The sequence below is a fragment of the Galeopterus variegatus genome, unplaced genomic scaffold, assembly GCF_000696425.1.
Source record: "Galeopterus variegatus unplaced genomic scaffold, G_variegatus-3.0.2 Scaffold50, whole genome shotgun sequence".
In the NCBI taxonomy this organism is placed as follows: domain Eukaryota; kingdom Metazoa; phylum Chordata; class Mammalia; order Dermoptera; family Cynocephalidae; genus Galeopterus; species Galeopterus variegatus.
In genome coordinates, this window is record NW_007726161.1 from 1,191,016 (window position 1) to 1,209,599 (window position 18,584).

The window sequence follows — 18,584 nt, forward strand, 5'->3', positions numbered from 1 at the left end:
TGCTTAACATCACTAATCATTAGAGAAATGCTAATCCAAACCACATTGATATTACCACTTCACAACCATTACAAGGGCTATTATAGAAAAAAAACAAAATGGAAAATAAGTGTCGGTAAGGATGTGGAGAAATTGGAACCACCACACATTGCTGGTGGGAATGTAAAATGGTGCAGCCATTTTGAAAATAATATAGAAGTTCCCGAAAAAATTAAACATAGGATTATCACATGATCAGAAATTCCAGTTCTGGGGCTGGCCCGTGGCTCATTCAGGAGAGTGTGGTGCTGATAACACCAAGGCCCCGGGTTCGGATCCCACATAGGGATGGCCGGTTCGCTCACTGGGTGAGCATGGTGCTGACAACACCAAGTCAAGGGTTAAGATCCCCTTACCGGTCATCTTTAAAAAAAAAAAAAAGAAATTCCAGTTCTGGGTATATACCCCAAAGAATTGAAAGCAGGGTCTCAAAACAGATATTTGTATGAACCAATGTTCATAGCAGCATTATTTACAATAGCCAAAAGGTGGAAATAACCGAAATATCCATTGACAAATGAATGGATAAACAAAATGTGGCATATACATACAATGGAATATTATTCATACCGAAAAAGGAAGGAAATTCTGACATATGCTACAACATGGGTGAACCTTGGAAACATTATGCTAAGTGAAATAAGCCAGACACGGGGGACAAATATTGTGTGATTCTACTTATATGTTGTAGTGGATTGAATTATGTCCCCCCAAAATTCACTGAAGCTTGAATTGTGTCCCCCAAATTTTATGTATTAGAAACTTGGCCCCCACTGTGACTGTTAGGAGGGTGGGAAATCCTATTATGGTAATCGATAGGTGGAGCCTTGAAGAGGTGATTAGGTTGTAGGACCATGCAGTAGTGAATGGATTAAAAATCGTCGTCAGGGGTGTGGTTCTGAGGGCTTTAAAAAAAGAGAGAGCAGAGTCTGTCTTTCTCTCTCTTGCTCTCTCTGCTCCATTATTTCACAATGTGATTCTCTGCGTCACTGAAGTCACCACCAAGACCCTCACCAGATGTGTTCCCTGGACTTTGGACTTCCGAGCCTCTGAAACTGTAAGCAATAAATTTCATTTTCTTTATAAATCACCCAGTTTCAGGTATTTTGTTATAAGCCACAGAAACAGACTAATACATATGTGGTACCTAGAGTGGTCAAATTCACAGAGGGAAAGTAGAGTGGTAGTTGCCAGGGGCTGGGGGGAAAGGGGCATGGGAGTTGCTGTTCAATGGGAACAGAGTTTCAGTTTTGCACAATGAAAGTTCTGAAGATGGATGGTGGTGATGGTTGTACAACAGTATGAATGCACTCAATGCCACTGAACTGTAACCTAAAAATGGTTAAAATGGTAACTTTTATGTTATGCCTATTTTACTTTGAAAAAAAGTAATGGGATGTTACTTCTGAGATTAGGTTGCAAAAAGACTGACTTCCACCTTGCTTGCCCTCATCCTCTCTAACTCACCCCGAGGGGAAATAGTTGGCATACTGTGAGCTGCCCTGTGGAGAGGCCCACGTGGCAAGGAAATGCTGCCTTCAGTCAACAGCCGTGAGAGTGGGTTTGGATGTGGATCCTTCCCCATCAGGCCTTGGGATGCCTGCAGCCCCAGCTGACACCTCCACTGCAACCTTGTGAGAGACTGAGCCAGAGGACTCACCTGAGCTGCACCCAGATTCCTGGCCTACAGAAGCTGTGAGATAATAAAAAAAGTTTGTTGTTTCAAGCAGCTAAATTTCAGGATAACTTGTTATGCAGAAATAACTAATACAGTTGTTACTATTTTTTTTTTTTTTTTTTTAAAGATGACCGGTAAGGGGATCTTAACCCTTGACTTGGTGTTGTCAGCACCACGCTCAGCCAGTGAGTGAACCGGCCATCCCTATGTGGGATCCGAACCCGGGGCCTTGGTGTTATCAGCACCGCAGTCTCCCGAGTGAGCCACGGGCCGGCCCATTGTTACTATTTTTTAAAAAATGATTTATTATCCAATATATTATCTTATAATCTGTTTTTTTTTTTCACTTAGAAATATATTTTGACATTTACTTGTAAGAAAGCATACTTTTCTACAACTTGATTTTTTTTAATGGGTCTGTATGTGGGATCCGAACCCTCGGCGGGAGCGCCGCTGCGCTTCCCAAGCAGCGCACTATAGCAGTGCGCCACCGGGCCGGCCCAGGAGGGTCTCTTGAAGACAGCATATAGTTGGGTCTAGCTTCTCAATATAATCAGTCCCTCTGTGTCTTTTGTCTTTTTTTTTTTTTTTTAAAGATGACCGGTAAGGGGATCTTAACCCTTGACTTGGTGTTGTCAGCACCATGCTCAGCCAGTGAGCGAACCGGCCATCCCTATGTGGGATCCGAACCCAGGGCCTTGGTGTTATTAGCACCGCACTCTACCGAGTGAGCCACGGGCCAGCCCTATTTCATTTCTATAAGATTTTAGGGACATAAAAGCAAATCTATTACCCCCTAGATCAGGCAAAAGAGGTCCTTGCTCTGGGCCCCACAATTTAGAAAGTCCCATATTAAAACCACATATAAAATAAATTTATCAAATAATGAGATAAGGGGCTGGCCCGGTGGCGCACTGCTATAGTGCACCGCTTGGGAAGCGCGGCAGCGCTCCCGCCGAGTGTTCGGATCCCACATACAGACCGGTTCCCGCTCACTGGCTGAGCGAGGCGCGGGAGCAACACCGAGGGCTGCGATCCCGTTGCCGGTCCCGGTCCGGTACGGGGGCGACACTGAGGGTTGCGATCCGTTGCCGGACACGGAAAAAGACAAAAAAAAAAAAATAATAATAATAATGAGATAAAACTGAAATATCAGAATCAAATTGCAGGCAATTGTTAAGAATGACATAGGCAGGGGCTGGCTGGTTAGCTAAGTTTGTTAGAACGTGATGCTGATAACAGCAAGGTCCAGAGTTTGATCCCTGTACCTGCCAGCTGCCAAAAAAAAAAAAAAAAAAAAAAAAAAAAAGAATGGTATAGCAATTGTCACCCTATTAGAAATGAATGAATACAGGGATAAAGGCCAGAAGTCTGAATAAACCTAATTCTGCCAGCCATGGGTGCAAAGGGGTCACATGACTGTGTGGCCACATAGGTTACTCTGCATGACAAGAACGTATGGGCACTTCTGCCACTCAGCAGCCAGCACTCAGAGCTGGTGCAACACAACCCACAACCCTCAACCCCTACTCTTACGAGGGATACTGCTCAGGCCCCAGGAAAATGCTTCTCCACATCTCTCATGACCGTGAAACAAAAGGCACCTGCACCCAAATGACATGAAGGGTTTTGGTTGATTTTGTCATTATGAATGTAAATTTGTCAAGGTAGGAAGATAGAACATATTTTATTTAACATCATTTAAAATATTTGCTTGCCCCATTTAAATATTTAGGGTCTCCAATGACATGTGGGTCTCCATTTGTACTCTTGCCACCAACCCCACAAATGTCAAGGACAGGCCTCGGCAAGTATAATGCTATATTGAAACAAAATCCAAGCTATAAAGACGTATCTTTTTTTTTTTTTTTTGGTATCTCTTGGTTTTAATTTCTATTTTTAATTAGGGAGAATGATCATTTTTCACACATTTGTGGGTCATTTGTTATAAGGCTGCACTCTAACCAACTGACCCAACTGGCCAGCCCATTGTGGGCTGTTTTTATTTCTTCTTCTGAGACTAGTCTATTCACATCCTTTGTTCATTTATCTGCTCTGGATATTAATCCTTTTTAATACATTTCCCCGTCATTTTAAGTAAGTCTCTTTATTTCATTTCTTTTTTTTTTTTTCATTTTTTTTATTGTGGTAAAATACACATAACATAAAATACACCAACTTAACCTTTTATTTATTTATTCATTTTTTTGCAGCTAGCCAGTATGGGGATTCAAACCTTCGACCTTGGTGTTATAACACCATGCTCTAACCAACTGAACTGGCATCGTCTCCAGGGTCCATATTGCTGGGAAATGCCCAATGCAGCCATTTTTAAGCATACACTTTGGTGATATTAAATATATTCCATATCACTATCCATCTCCAGAACTCCTTTCATCTTGTGAAACTGAAACTCTGTACCCATTAAACAATAATTCCCTGTTTCCCCTCCTCCCGGTCCTTGGCAATTATCATCCTACTTTCTGTCTCTATGAATTTGACTATTCAAGGAACCTCATGTAAAGTGGAATCATACAATGTCTTTTGGCAATTGGCTTATTTCACTTAGCATATGTCCTCAAGGTTCATTCATGTTGCATCATGTGCCAGATGTTCCTTCCTTTTTCAGGCTGAATAATATGCCACTGTTAAGTATATTACACATTTTGCTTCTTCATTCATCTGTCGGTGGACACTTGGGTTGTTTCCATGCTTTAGCTATTGTGCTAATGCTGCTATGAACACGGTGTACAAATATCTGAGACCCTGATTTCAATTCTATTGAGTATATACCCAGAAGTGGAATTGCTGGATCATATGGTAATTCTATTTTTAATTTTCTGAGGAACTGTATTCTGAGCACTTCCCAGCAATATGGACCCTGGAGACGATGCCAGTGTAGCACAGTTACTAAGGGCAGAGGTTTTGGTATCAGATTGACCAGGTTCCAGTTCTCTGTGTGTGATTTTGGGCAAATTATTTAACCTACCTCTCTAAACCTCAGTTTTCTCATCTGTTAAACTACTACTGTTAAAATACTACTGACTTCAATAACATAATGCATATACATTGCTTAAGTACAGTATAGTTAAGTACTCAATACTGTTGTTATCTAATGAACATTTACATAGTACATTTGTAATATGCAAAAAAATCATACCTTTGAATTACATAACTGTTATAAGAAAATAAATAAAGATATACCAGTTAAAGGCAAGGAGACGGTGTAACAATTCAATCATAGTGAACTGGAATCAAGAGGTCAGAACATCCTTGAGCAAGTTACTTCTCCTCTTCCTTCCTTAGAAACTGTGGGCTGATGGAGACTCCCCTGCTACCTGCTGTTCCCGAGAGTGGATGTTGCACCATTGTGTCAACTAGGCCAGCAGTCGTAATCAGCTATTAAAACTATGTCAATCTGTTTTTTTCTGCTGTGACAAAACATAAGATCTGGAGCCATGGAAGCTTGACTCACAGTATCTTCCCAAACACAAGCAATCAGCCAGAGGACAAACATTGGCCTGCCTGAGTCAGTGAAAAATTCCAGATGTTTGTAGCTCATTAACTGCTAAATTGACAGCTATGGAGGCTGTCAAGTGTGATGAATAAGTAGACCTTACTAGCTCCATGTTCCCATGAAGAAAGAACTGTCCCACAGGCATATTTTTCAAAAGAGCCATATACAACATGTGATGTTTAAAAAAACTTCTATACTTCTTTCTATTTCCCTTCTACATAATTTCACCAACCCCTCTTACCGATCTAATGTCAGAGAAGCAGCCATAAATAATAAGGAAGGAAAATAGTATCCTCAAGGGCAGAAGCTTGGGACTTACCTTTTGCCTTAATGGTGGGAACATAAATGGATACATAATTTCTGGAAGGTATTTAGTAATATATATCAAAAACCTTACCTATATAATTACCTTGTGACCTAGTAATTTCACCCCTGAGAATTTATTTAAAGGAAATTTACTGAAGAAAATGAAGATTTATGTATAAGGCTCTTCCAATCAGCATAGAATAGCAAAAAACTGGAAATAACAATGGAGGAGAGTACAATTAGTGACAGATGGTCATAACATAAAATACTGTTAACAACAATGTAGCTATGTATAGAAACTGAAGCACAGAGAAGTTAAACAACCTAAGTCACATATTCTAGGAAGCTACAAAGCTACGATTTGACGCTAGGCAGCCTTTGGAGTCTGTGCTATCACTACTCATACGGCCTCTCAGTATAGAAAAAAGACTGGAAGGACATGCCTTCAAATAGTTATCAATTGTTATTTCTGGGAGGTGAGATGTTGAGCAATTTTAATTTAATTTAATTTAAATTTTATTTTTTATCTGCCTTTTCTACAGTTATTAGTGACTTATGTAACAAGACAAAACCCCCATGAAAATGTTTAAAATACGAGATCTCGGCTGTAGACTTGAATAAGTTCTCTGAGCCTCAGTGTCTTCATCTGGAGAATGGCAGTCGTACCTATCCTATAGAGCTAACAATAGGACTGAATGAAATAATGAATGCGAAATCACTTTGATGATATAGATTTAGAATATGTTGAAAATGCTGGGTTCTATCACAGTACAAACAAGAAAATGATAAAGCAAACATGTTTACAGAAATTCAGAGATTGCTGTTGAGCAAACACTGGGAGCTTGAGTGGTTTCATATCTCACTTGATTCTCTTCAGAGCCTCCCATTATTTCTGAGCTGGAGATTGAAGATCTCTTCATACCATGGGTATGAATACTTGGGAGATGGGTGTTGTCATGGTCTTACACTTAAGTAGATGGCTCATATATATATATATATATATTTTTTTTTTTTTTTCCCTTCTTTTGGTAAGTATTGGGTTTTCCAGATTTCCTCTTACTATCAATCCAGTTGCCAGTCTCAGCCTGTTTTGGTTGCTCTTCTCAAGGTTGGTTCCCATCTCTCTGTTCACCCAGCTTCTGGCCTGAAGGACTAGATGCTTAAGCCCTGGAGTGGGTCAAGAAATGAACAGCTGGGATCAACAGACTAGCAGGGAGCCCATCTGTGTGATAAACACTTTTAAAAATGAATCTAAATAACTTTGGGGGTTCAGGAGCTAGTTTCTCACTTTTTTTGATTGCTTGTTAGGTGTGATCACCAACTTTGAGACTTACAGAGAAAAAAGGGGGTTTCCTTCATACATACACATCCACACTGGGGGCTTGTCCTTAGAAAAACTTAGGGCAGTATTTCTCAACTAGAGTGAGGCCTTGGAATCAGCTGGATTGGAAAACCCAAGCACCCACCCTCAAAGATTCTGATTCTGGGATAGGGTCTGGGCATCAGAATCCTTTAAATGTCTCGAAGGTTGAACCCCTGGGTCAGAGTCACAGGAGGCACAGGAGTTTAGTTTGACTTCCTCTGCCCCATTTAGTAATTAGACCGAAATGGCTGCAATGGCTGAGAACAGATTTGCAACATCCCAGGAATTGTGGGCATGTAGGGACAAGCAGCAGATGCTTCCCCAGGAAACACATTCATGGTGTGGAAAGGGTGTGTGTTTTGATAAGTTGGGCAACAAGATCAGAGCCCTGAGGCACATCAAAACATTGGGCAGGTGTCCTACTTTACACTTTTGGCAGGTTCCAAGAATTTGCTGCTTCTAACTGACATAAGCCATCAGCTGACAGACGTGCAAGCATTCAAAGCTGACACTCTGAATTTATAGATGAACTTGAGGGAGAAAAAGAACCAAACAGGTTTTGTTTTGAACAGACCCACGGGAGTGAGGTGACGTGGGGTGAGAATGACCCAGCCCGAAACCAGTCAGTCCGACTAAAGATTTGTTCCAAAGGTATGGCAAACCCGGGTGATTGCCCCAAGTGTCCTGGCACTTGTGGGGTCTATAATACAATAAGCCTCAGTCTATAACTTGCCCACTCTCCAAATTGGACTTTCAGAAACACCCCCCCGCTTTTTTTTTTTTTTGAAGTTAAATTGGACTTTCAGAAACCCCCCCCCGCTTTTTTTTTTTTTTTAAACCCCACTTCTACTTACAGATTAAGGCCCATATGAACCTCATTCACTGTTGTAACCCCAGGGCTTGGTAGAATGCCTGGCACAAAGTAGGCACAAAGATAAATCTTTGCCAAATGTTTTGGATTAAACACCCATGTATTTATTCTGCGTCTACTTTATTTTTTTTAAAGAAGATGACCGGTAAGGGGATCTCAACCCTTGGCTTGGTGTTGTCAACACCACGCTCAGCCAGTGAGCCAACCGGCCATTCCTATATAGGATCCAAACCCGTGGCCTTGGTGTTATCAGCACCGCACTCTTCCGAGTGAGCCACGGGCTGGCACCTGTGTCTACTTTATAAACCTGCTGAACCTGCAGCTAGGTTACCCCAAAAGCTGCAGCAGCGGACTTCCCACAAGGGAGTGGCCCAAACCATCCCAAGAAGGGGAGGTTGGGATTCCAAAGAAAGAAGCACTAACACCAGGGTGATCAGTCCAAAGCATTTATAAGGGGAACTTACTTACAGCAGAGTGCTGCAGCATAGCCTCGTGACAAGACAGCAAGAAAACGGATGCTCTACCTGGGTACGTCCACAGCAAAGGGGGTAGGGTATGGAGTTTACACGAGGGTTTAAGGAATTTGGTTCAGGGCCAGGGCCAGTTTCTTTTCAGTATTGTGGGCAACAACCTAGATACCTTTATCAGCACCTGGGAATGTTCAAGACTCCAGCTGTGTTTCAAATTGGTTGGGAGGAATGCTCAGCTGGCTGGGTCACAGAGGGATCAAGGCACTCTGTGATTTTCTCAGAGGACACAGAAAGAAAACTAGGGAAACTGAGGGGCCCTATATTATGCATTTGGCTCCCAGTATTGGTGCTCTACATCCTGAGAGCTGTTTGTTTGCATCAACATTTTCCTATTTGAACTGAGAACCACGAATTGGATTGTGTCAGTGCAACTGACTTTAAAGACCAGCATGGGATAGGCATAGGCTGTACCAGAGGTGTTGTGAGGCTGCCACATGGAAAAGGAACCAGAACACCCAATTGAGAATTTAAAGGGGGTTTTTATTGGCTGACCGGCGACTGTCCCTCCAAGAAGGTCTCGGAAGAGAGCAGCCCTGACTTGAAGTTTAGGGGTTTTTTATTTTTTTTTATTTTTTATTTATTTTTTAAAAAGATGACCGGTAAGGGGATCTCAACCCTTGGCTTGGTGTTGTCAGCACCACGCTCAGCTAGTGAGCAAACCGGCCATCCCTATATAGGATCCGAACCTGTGGCCTTGGTGTTATCAGCACCGCACTCTACCGAGTGAGCCACGGGCCGGCCTTTAGGGGTTTTTTAAAAAGGTACATTTTTACATTAGTCACACAGTTAAAATTATCAAATAGTCACACGCATACACACATACCCTCCTGGCATGAGGAGGGGGTTTGGGGAGGCCTAGCACAAGCTGATAACAGAAGCTGAAACAAGCCAGTTAATTGTTCAGGGGAGCTTGGGTGGGGAACAGCAAACAAAATTCAAACTTCTCTAAGTGCAGGCTAATATTTAGCTTTTAACTTTTATCAAGGGGGCTGAAGAGCTAGGGGGGATTTTTAAACAACATTTCTTAAGCAATTCAAACACTATTTAAACTTAATCTACCTTGTCACACAACAAGCAGTTTTACAGAAGCCAATTGCGCATGTTATGAAACTGGGGGTCACCCTATCTCAGAGATCCTGAAGGGGGTATTATTTTAACTCCTGTTCTCTAGTTCTGAGCTGTTGTGGGCACTTTGTAAATGCTAATGAATGATGAGGTTGGAGCTATACTGAGTGCAGAAGGGATAAAGTTGAAAGATACTTGGATGATGATAATAAAAAGGAATTAGAAAAAGAAAGTGCTCAGACTGAAAACAGGCTGTCCAGTTTATAAACCATTATATTTAAAAATACATACTGTAAGGGTCCTTTTTGAGGTCAAAGTCTTGAACCCATTAAATACAGCCTGGCTATTATCTAGCTGGATGTTCTAAGCAAGCTTCTTAAATTTTGGGGAAACAGATCACACCTTCACTAAAATAGCAATTGGCTAGCCAGGTACATCTTATTTGACTATGATTAGCATCAGAAAGTCCCTGTGCTTAAATATATCTCATTTTGCCAAATTAGATGAACAAACTGCATCTTTTAAGATGCAGTAATTTTTCTTAAGATCCATGGCTAGGAGAACATAGTGGTTTTTTCTTTCTCTCTCTCTCTCTTTTTCTTTTTAAAAGGTTACCAGTAAGGGGATCTTAACCCTTGGCTTCGTGTTGTCAGCACCACGCTCTCCCAGGGGAGCCAAGGGCTGGCCCTAGAACTTAGTGGTTTGAATTGGATTGGGAGGTGGCGGGGGTGGGGTGGGGTGGTGATGGTAGAGAAAAACTGAGGATTAAAAAACGAATAAGGTGGATTTGTAAAAAGTTAGTGTATATATATATCCTGTAACAATAGTTTATACACACACCGTGAGTGTAAAGTAATGAGATTGATTTGAACCATTTATCGTAATTATTCATGTTCACAGAAGTCAGCGTTCTCTCAAAGCATTCACTTTGGGTTGCTTACACTTTAGATAAGTTGGCCTGTCCCCCTTCCCTGCACCTTGCTGGCATAACCACTGAATGATGTCCTCTCTCTCCCTGTTTTTCACTTACAAATGAGGCAGAAAGGGGAATAAGGAAGCAGCCTTCATTCTCACAGCAAACTTACTGCGCACTTACCACGTGCAAGGCGCTGTGCTGGGCGCAATAAAACCTGGGTTTGCCCCTCAAGGGTGTCTGGAGGGGGGTCACGTAATTATAAAACGGTGTGATAAAAGGCTGTCGTTGAAGTCAAGGACCCGTGGGGACACAGAGAGGAAGTGATTAACCTGATCCGTGTGGGTGTCACAGACGCCTTCGCGGGAAGCCAACTTTTGAATCCAGTGCTAGCGAAGCTGGAGGGTGGGAGGACAGGAAGGGACCGCAGCTTGGAGAACACAAAGTAACAGCGACAGGACGAGAGGACCGCCAGGAGCAAAGGCCGGACAGGAGGGCAGGTTACGCGGCTCAGTGACTCGAACTCGGGAAGACGCCCCCCTTCCCTGGGTCCCCGAGCAGCTGCAGGCCGCGGGCCCGCCAGCAGGAGCGCGCGGCGGCAGCGGCCTCCCGGGCGCAGATGGCCGCCCCGTCCAGCGCCGAGCGCGCCTCGAGGAGGAGTCCGGAGCTAGCGGGAGGGGCCTAGCCGGCCAGCGGCCCGCAGGGTCCCCGGCAGGGAGGCCGGGCCGGGACAGTTATTCCCGACATGCTCCTCCCCGCGAGGATTTCAAACCCTCCGCAGCCCCCACAGCCCGCCCTCGCCCCGGGCCTGCCCTAGCAACAGGCGGCGGCCAGCTTCCCATTGGCCAGCCCCCCCGCCCTCGAGTTCTCATTGGCCAGTCCCCCGCCCTCGAGTTCTCATTGGCCGCGCAGCCTCCCGGCCCCGCTTCTGCGCTCGCCGCTGCCTCCATTTTGTCGGTAGAGGCAGCCGGAGGAGGCCGTGTCGGAGAACGGAGACTCTGGTGTGGTCGGTAGCTAGCTTGTCGGTGCTCGTGGGTTTTGTTCGAATCGTGCCTTGTCTCTCCCTGGAAGGGGAGGGAGGCTTCGACGTCGACAGACAGCCGCCGCCGCAGTCCCGAGCCTGAAGTCGGTGAGTGGTGGCGGCGCCGCGGGCGCGGCCATGTTGGCGGCCGCGCTCCCCATTGTTGGGGGAAGGAGGCGAGCGGCCGGAGAGACCCGAGCCCGGGTGGGCGCCAGGACCCGGCTCGAGGACCAGGGGGCCACCCGGAAGCGTGCGGCTGAGGCGGCGAGCTTTCCGGATTCGAGTTGTCAGTGACTCAGAGTCCGGGAACTCGGGATTTGCTAAATGTTGTCAGGACCGTCGGTTGGAAGGCTCTCAACCTTTGGAAGGAAGAGGGCTTACCGTGTCTTTGGTAACTTGGATTAAGTGAAAATGAAACCGTGAATGCTAACTGGTAACTGTAGGGAGCCGTTAGGTTGTTAGGGCTTGTGAAAACGTATTTTCTTTTAAAACGGGGAGTAGAGGGTGTTGGTAATCAGAGAAAACACCTCGCATGATGTAGACATTGGGAGTGGAGGCTTTGTGTGAAAACGTTTGTGGTGTGTCGAAAGATTGGTAAATTCTGGTGCAACTTTACAAACGTGGTCTCTTTAGAAGATCAGTTTTAAGCCAATTTCTTGACTGTAAAGGTTAACGCTTCCCTAGTTTGACTTAAAACTTTGGTCACAAAATACGTGAGAACCTGAAAGGTCTTTCCTAGGAAAAAGATACAACAAACAAAACTTGTTGAGGGACTTGCAGGCTCCCTTACAAAAATCCCCCAGGAGGTCCTGGGTCATCTCAAGGATGGGAAGAGTTCTTAAATGATAATGATTATGAGGTCAAAGAAAACCATCTTCAGAGACATATTATTTTCTAACTTTTAGCTCAGGAAGTAGCCATTCCTTACAACTATTTCTGTAGTAAATCTAAATGATTTCTTATCACTTTCTTCCGGGTTTTTTTTTTTTTTTTTTAGCAGCAATACACATAAAATCTGAAAAATAATAAAAGCAATATGCTTTTTGAAAACCAACATTGCCATAATTTTCTTGAATATATTTCTAAAACATTTCATAAATATCTTCATATTTACCCTTATCAAACTTAGTTATATATTTATTTGTTTTATGGCAGGGCCATTGCCTTAAAATATTTATTGATTTTTTTTTTTTTTTTTTTTTTTTGGCGGCTGTCCAGTATAGGGATCCACACCGTTGGCCTTGGTGTTATAACGCCGTGTTCTAGTCAGTTGAGCTAACCTACCAGCCCTCTCCCGTATTTTTGAATTGAAATAATGCAGTGATCTTTACTTATTTCTAGCTAGGACTTCTCTCAAACTTGTGTGCTGAGGACACTCAGATGTTGGCCTCAGCTCCCAGGCTGAACTCAACAGATTGGCCCATGAAAACTTCTGTATTGAGACAAAGGAAAGGATCCACCAGAAGGCAACACCTATTATCCTGGGCTTGGCAGCAAGGAAGAGGACAGGTAGTGGAAATCCTGCAATCTGAAAAGCAGACTGAAAGGTATAAAAATTCACATGAAAGTGGGGCAAACAATTTACGATGGACTCATCCTAAACCAATTTTTTTTTAAGTAGAGGATTACTCTGATTTTGTGGGTAGACTGATTTTTCTTAGGGAAGTTAAAGTCTGCATATAATGAAGTGTGAACAGCTTGTTTTAATTTTTGAGTTAAAACAACTGCACAGCCTATTTTTGGGTCTTCCCCAAGATTTCTAGAGTTGCATGTTGGGGCTATAGAAACTTAAAGAAAAATTTTGAACTTTTTTTTATTAGACTTTTACTCAATATTTGTTCCCATTCACTTAACAGGTGACAAAGAAGCTGAAGATGGGTGGTGGAGAGAGGTGTAACATTCCAGCCCCTCAATCTAGAAACGTTAGTAAGAACCAACAGCAGCTTAATAGACAGAAGATCAAGGATCAGAATTCCCAGATGAAGATTGTTCATAAGAAAAAAGAAAGAGGACATGGTTATAACTCATCAGCAGCGGCATGGCAGGCCATGCAAAATGGGGGGAAAAACAAAAATTTTCCAAATAATCAAACTTGGAACACTAGCTTAACAAGTTCCAGCTTGCTTTTTAAGTCTCAAGCCAATCAGAACTATGCTGGAGCCAAATTTAGTGAGCCACCATCACCAAGTGTTCTTCCCAAACCACCAAGCCACTGGGTTCCTGTTTCCTTTAATCCTTCAGATAAAGAAATAATGACATTTCAACTTAAAACCTTACTTAAGGTACAGGTATAAAATAAGATAAAATACTGTTTAAATTTAGTTATGTTTAGGGATAGTTGTCAATTGGTCTGAAACAAATTCACTAGGGGATTTGTGTAAAATTGCTAATTAATGTAAAAATATAATTAGACTTCATCTTGTTTGTTTTGTGTTGTCTGCACTGTGATGTAATGGTAGTATCAGTGCAACTTAAAATAACTAAATTAATAATTGTACTTAACAGTTTTTAATTAAGTAGCTTTTAAAGGAAACCAAGTTTAGATTTGGGAGATGGTAAAGAAATCAACTTTTCTATTGTGTGTTGGAGAAAAATAATTAAGATTATGAAACTGAATCATTATAAGCATCAAGCTAAGACATGGAAGGACTGAGAACTAGTTGAACATTTGAAAGTTTAATGTCCTACAGACACCTAAACCAGTAATAATAGGCCAACAACCTGATGCACTGCCAAAAGAAAATATGAAATTTTCCCAATGAATAGTTGCAGTTTAATAAATTGTACATTGGTGAATGTGGAAAGAGCACTCCAGGCTTATTTGAATGAGGCACAGTATATTCAAAGGCCCTGTTTCTTAAATACAGTGGCTAGGTGTCTGCCAATAAATGCACCAAAACCCTTTTAAAAAATAGAAACAGTATTTGATGGTCACTCAGTAGCTTTCAGAATACATTTTTGTATTACTGTACTGCATAAGCTATTCTGACAGTGATCTGGCCTCATGTCCGTACAAAACTTGCTTAAAGTTGGGAGTTTTAAGAGTGAAAGTTCTAAGTACCTAGGGAAGAAAGAGCCATGTAAATACACGTTAACAAACTTGTAGCATATGTAAAGTTTTCTTGGCCTTTATCTTACAAGAATTGAATATTTTAGTATGAATTTGCTGAATATAAGAACATGGTCTGTTTTTATACTATGGCCTAATTTTAAAGGTCCAAAATAATTTTTTAAAGTTTGCCCTTGTGCTAAAGTGCCAGTATATGTATGTTATGATTTGGTTGTAAACTATATTTCCAAGTAAACCCTACTGTGTGTATAACTATCTGTAGAACTTTAGTTAAGTTTTATAACTAAAATGATTTAAGCTGCTAAAACACTTCCTAGTTTTAAGAGATGTGAAATGCAGTACAGGGCTTCCCCCCTACCGTCACCTTAACCCAAAGATGAACTATTAAAGGGTCCTTCCAACTTTAAAGATTCATTTTGGCTTTCACCAGTTCCTGTAAACCATGATAAAAGTATAGCTTATTGTATGGTGGCACTGTCTTGTTTGTCATGAGTGCCACCCAGGGGACCACTTATGCAAAAGATGTAATCTCTTGCATAATACCTCGATAAGCATGTTCTACCAACTTTAAGGGTAAATGCTAAATATAAGTTAACCCAATAGCAAGTTGAAGAAAAAAGTATGTGGGTCAATTTAAAAATTCTGATAATGCCCTATTTTCTAATGTGGCACCCCTTTTGGTGTTTATAAGCAGAATGAAGTTGCATTTCTCCAAATTCAGATGAAATAATACTGCCCAAGTCAAATATCGATATTCTAAAGACAAGTTTATGTAGTACTTAATGTACAAAATTTGAAGCATGAAATTGAAAATAAAATCGCTTTTCTCCCCAGTGGCTTGTTTTTATTTAAAAACATTAAGGGCTAGCCACTTAGCTCAGTTGGTTAGAGGGCTGTTTTATAACACCAAGATCAAGGGTTTGGATACCCCTTAAAAAAAAAAAAGTGTCCTGACTGCCTAATATTTATTCTTAGAATGCAAGAAACTGAAATATGATACAACTATTGGCTTGAAAAGAGGCAACTAATCTAATTGATAGGATATTTCGTTTCACAGCTATGCAATTAAGCAACTACTTGGGACTCTTCTCCCAGCAGTGCTAACAGTTAAAAACCCAAAAAACCACAGAATACTTGCAAACGGTTTTGAAAGTCAAGTTGAGTAAAGCAGGCTTAATTACCTTTTTCTACATCCTAGGATGTTAGGCTAATAAAAAAAAAAATTAGCACAAAGGAATTACTTAAATTGACAAGTTTTTACACAAGGGAGCCTTTGGAAAAAAACACAAGAACCACACACTTGCTTTCAAATCCATTTTCCAAATGTCAGGGCAGTTTAAACTAGTTCAAGAGTAATCCTTTAAATTCTATACTAGTAATACCACGGCAAGGCTATATAATTCTTCACATAAACTGTAGAAAATAGGTTTGAAGTTGAGGTAGAACCACTATTTGGGTCTTCATTTTTTTTTTCCCTGTTATATTCCCAGTACAATTCCTATGATAACAATGCCAAGGACTGCCAAATTCCTTTCTGTACTGCACTGAAATTTCACTAAACAATTCTCAGCCTAGGTGTTAGTTTTTGATCTACACACAAATACACTAGATTTTTGGTTTGGGATTGACTCAAACCTGGTAAAAGTGCTCAGAATGGAAGGTAGGAGTGGAAAAGTCTCTTGATTAAAATTCAGTAGCTTCAGGGTACCTGAATAAAAGGTCAATGATCATATGAACATCTCACACCTTAGGTACTAATAAAGAGATGGTTGGCATACTAAGTACAGTGACAGGAACTTCCCAGATCAATGCACTGTGAGAACCAAAAAACGGTTGGTACAGAGAACCTATCATGTAGGGCTGCTTCAAATAGCTGTACTGTGAACCTTAAGAAAATGTTATAATTTCAATGTCAAAACGGTTGGTACAGAGAACCTATCATGTAGGGCTGCTTCAAATAGCTGTACTGTGAACCTTCAGAAAATGTTATAATTTCAATGTCATCTTTTTTTTTTTAAAAGATGACCGGTAAGGGGATCTTAACCCTTGACTTGGTGTTGTCAGCACCACTCAGCCAGTGAGCGAACCGGCCATCCCTATGTGGGATACGAACCCGGGGCCTTGGTGTTATCAGCACTGCACTCTCCCGAGTGAGACACAGGCCGGCCCTCAATGTCATCTTTCTGATGGCAGTATACATAGTATGATGGAATCTGGACCTATAACCTATCCCTAAAATGACATTATCTTCCCCCAAACAAGCAAAAGGTGGGAAGAAAACAAGGGGTTTTTAATAAATTTTTACAAACTTTCTAGTGTTTTAGTTGCATTCTCATAGGCAATAACTTTGTAAAGCAAGGACAGATTACATCTCTTAAAACCTCCCACACAAATGAGGGAGAAAACTACCCGGGTAGTCACAACCCTGTAAAGTAGAGGAAATCCTGAAGAAACAAGATTTTCTTGGTTCCTAGACCAGTTTATTATTTTACTCTTCAGCATTCAAAGAAATGTGATCTGCAGAAAACTAGATACAAAGTCCTTTTACTTCTTTACAAACTACGGCCAACTATCAATAAAATGAATTTACATGCCTTGCTTTTCATTCCAAAAAAGAAAAACCCTCACCTTTAATACAAGGGTGAAACAGCTGTTACAAATGCACAGAGACATAATAAACACTGTTAGAGGAAAAGGGCAGAGGAAAAGAAAAATCAAGAGAAGAATCCTTTTCCATAGTGACTAGCAGAATGTCCTGTAGATGTCAATAACTGGAGACAAACAGGTTGCTTATCAGTCTTCACTATCTAAAAAGAATAGTTCACTCCTGGGACTCTTATTTCTGAGCTATTGCTCAAGTCATAGCCTCTCCATTTTGAAATACAATCTCAGGACTTTATAAACAGGAACATGGTCAAGATACAATACAATGAAAAATCTCTAAAATTTAGAGGTTGGAATTTGTAAAGCCCCCTGGAAAGACTCAGCCATAACAGCTATGAGATCTTGGGTTGCATTTAATCTCTTTCTCATCCAGAAAAGTTGTAAGGTGGTGAGAAATGAAAGTGTAAACAAAAAGCCTATCACAAGATAGATATTCCATAGAGGACAATTTTCTCACCTGTAAAATGAGTATAGTACCCATTTTCCAGGAGTTTTTAGGATTAAATAGGAATATTTGAAAAGCACATAGCTTGGCATGTTAAGTGCTGAATAATATCAACAGCATTCAATATAAACAGAAACAACTACAGAAGATAACCTAAAGCAACTCATTCTAATTTAACAGCTGCCAAAACCACATGGGCCTTTTCTGATTTACCATATTTAAAACTTTTAGAGAACTATCAAGCATTGTTATTGTACTTGTAAATGACAAAATATTTTCCAACAAAAAATACCAAAAGGCTAGTAAAACAAACAAACAATGTATGTATTCAGCAACATTTTTCTGAACTAAGTATCAACTGAATTTGCAACTAAACCCCCCCTTCCCCCCTTGAATGTTTTAACCTCAATTCAAAAGGAAATGTAGAAGGGATGTAGAGGGCAAAACATCTATGAACTACATATTAAGTTTTAAAAAATATATACAGAACCTCTACCTGTCAGAACCACCGCCTGAATGTTTATGATTATGTAAAGATATAAAATACATTTTATAATTAAACCTAAACTCATCTTTGCTCTAACTCTAAATTCCATAATAACAATTTTACTGTCTTCAGAAAATAAAGCTATAAAATTTTTTTCCCATTTGAAATGAAAACAAAAAAACAAGCAAAGATGAGCCAAATGAAAAATTATGGACTCTAATCTAGAATCTACCACTTACTTGGTGCGTTGACTCATCTTGGGCACGTTTAAAAATTTTTAAAAATAAAATAGAAATAAAAATTTGGACGGCTACTTGGCTCAGTTGGTTAGAGCACAGCCTTGTAACACTAGGGTCAAGGGTTCGGATACCCTGACAGCCAGGGGCCAAAAACAAAACAAAAACCACCATTCCATACCTCCCTTATGTATATTCTGCTATATTTTCAAAATTGTTAGAAATTAAACCTTAAACTCCACTTCCAGATTTTAGATAATGTTACATGAAAAGTTTTAAATATGTGGCAAAAATATGACCAAAATAAAATATGTAATGGAATCATGTATATAGGTAAACAAATTTCGTATCCTAATAAGGAACTGAGGAATCCAAAACA

General features: G+C 40.9%; 1 protein-coding gene across 1 annotated transcript; it reads left to right on the forward strand.

Moving 5' to 3' along the window:
* Positions 1 to 11,234: 11,234 nt before the first annotated feature.
* On the forward strand, positions 11,235 to 15,206 carry PNRC2 (proline-rich nuclear receptor coactivator 2). Its single transcript, XM_008573098.1, has 3 exons — positions 11,235 to 11,411; positions 12,645 to 12,850; positions 13,160 to 15,206. Exon 3 carries the CDS (start codon positions 13,178 to 13,180, stop codon positions 13,595 to 13,597), a length of 420 nt encoding a protein of 139 aa, XP_008571320.1. The 5' UTR covers positions 11,235 to 11,411; positions 12,645 to 12,850; positions 13,160 to 13,177; the 3' UTR covers positions 13,598 to 15,206.
* Positions 15,207 to 18,584: the final 3,378 nt, after the last annotated feature.

Excerpts from the sequence above, each read along its gene's own strand:
- PNRC2 (XM_008573098.1), top strand. The coding sequence starts at position 13,178 with ATGGGTGGTGGAGAGAGGTGTAACATTCCAGCCCCTCAATCTAGAAAC.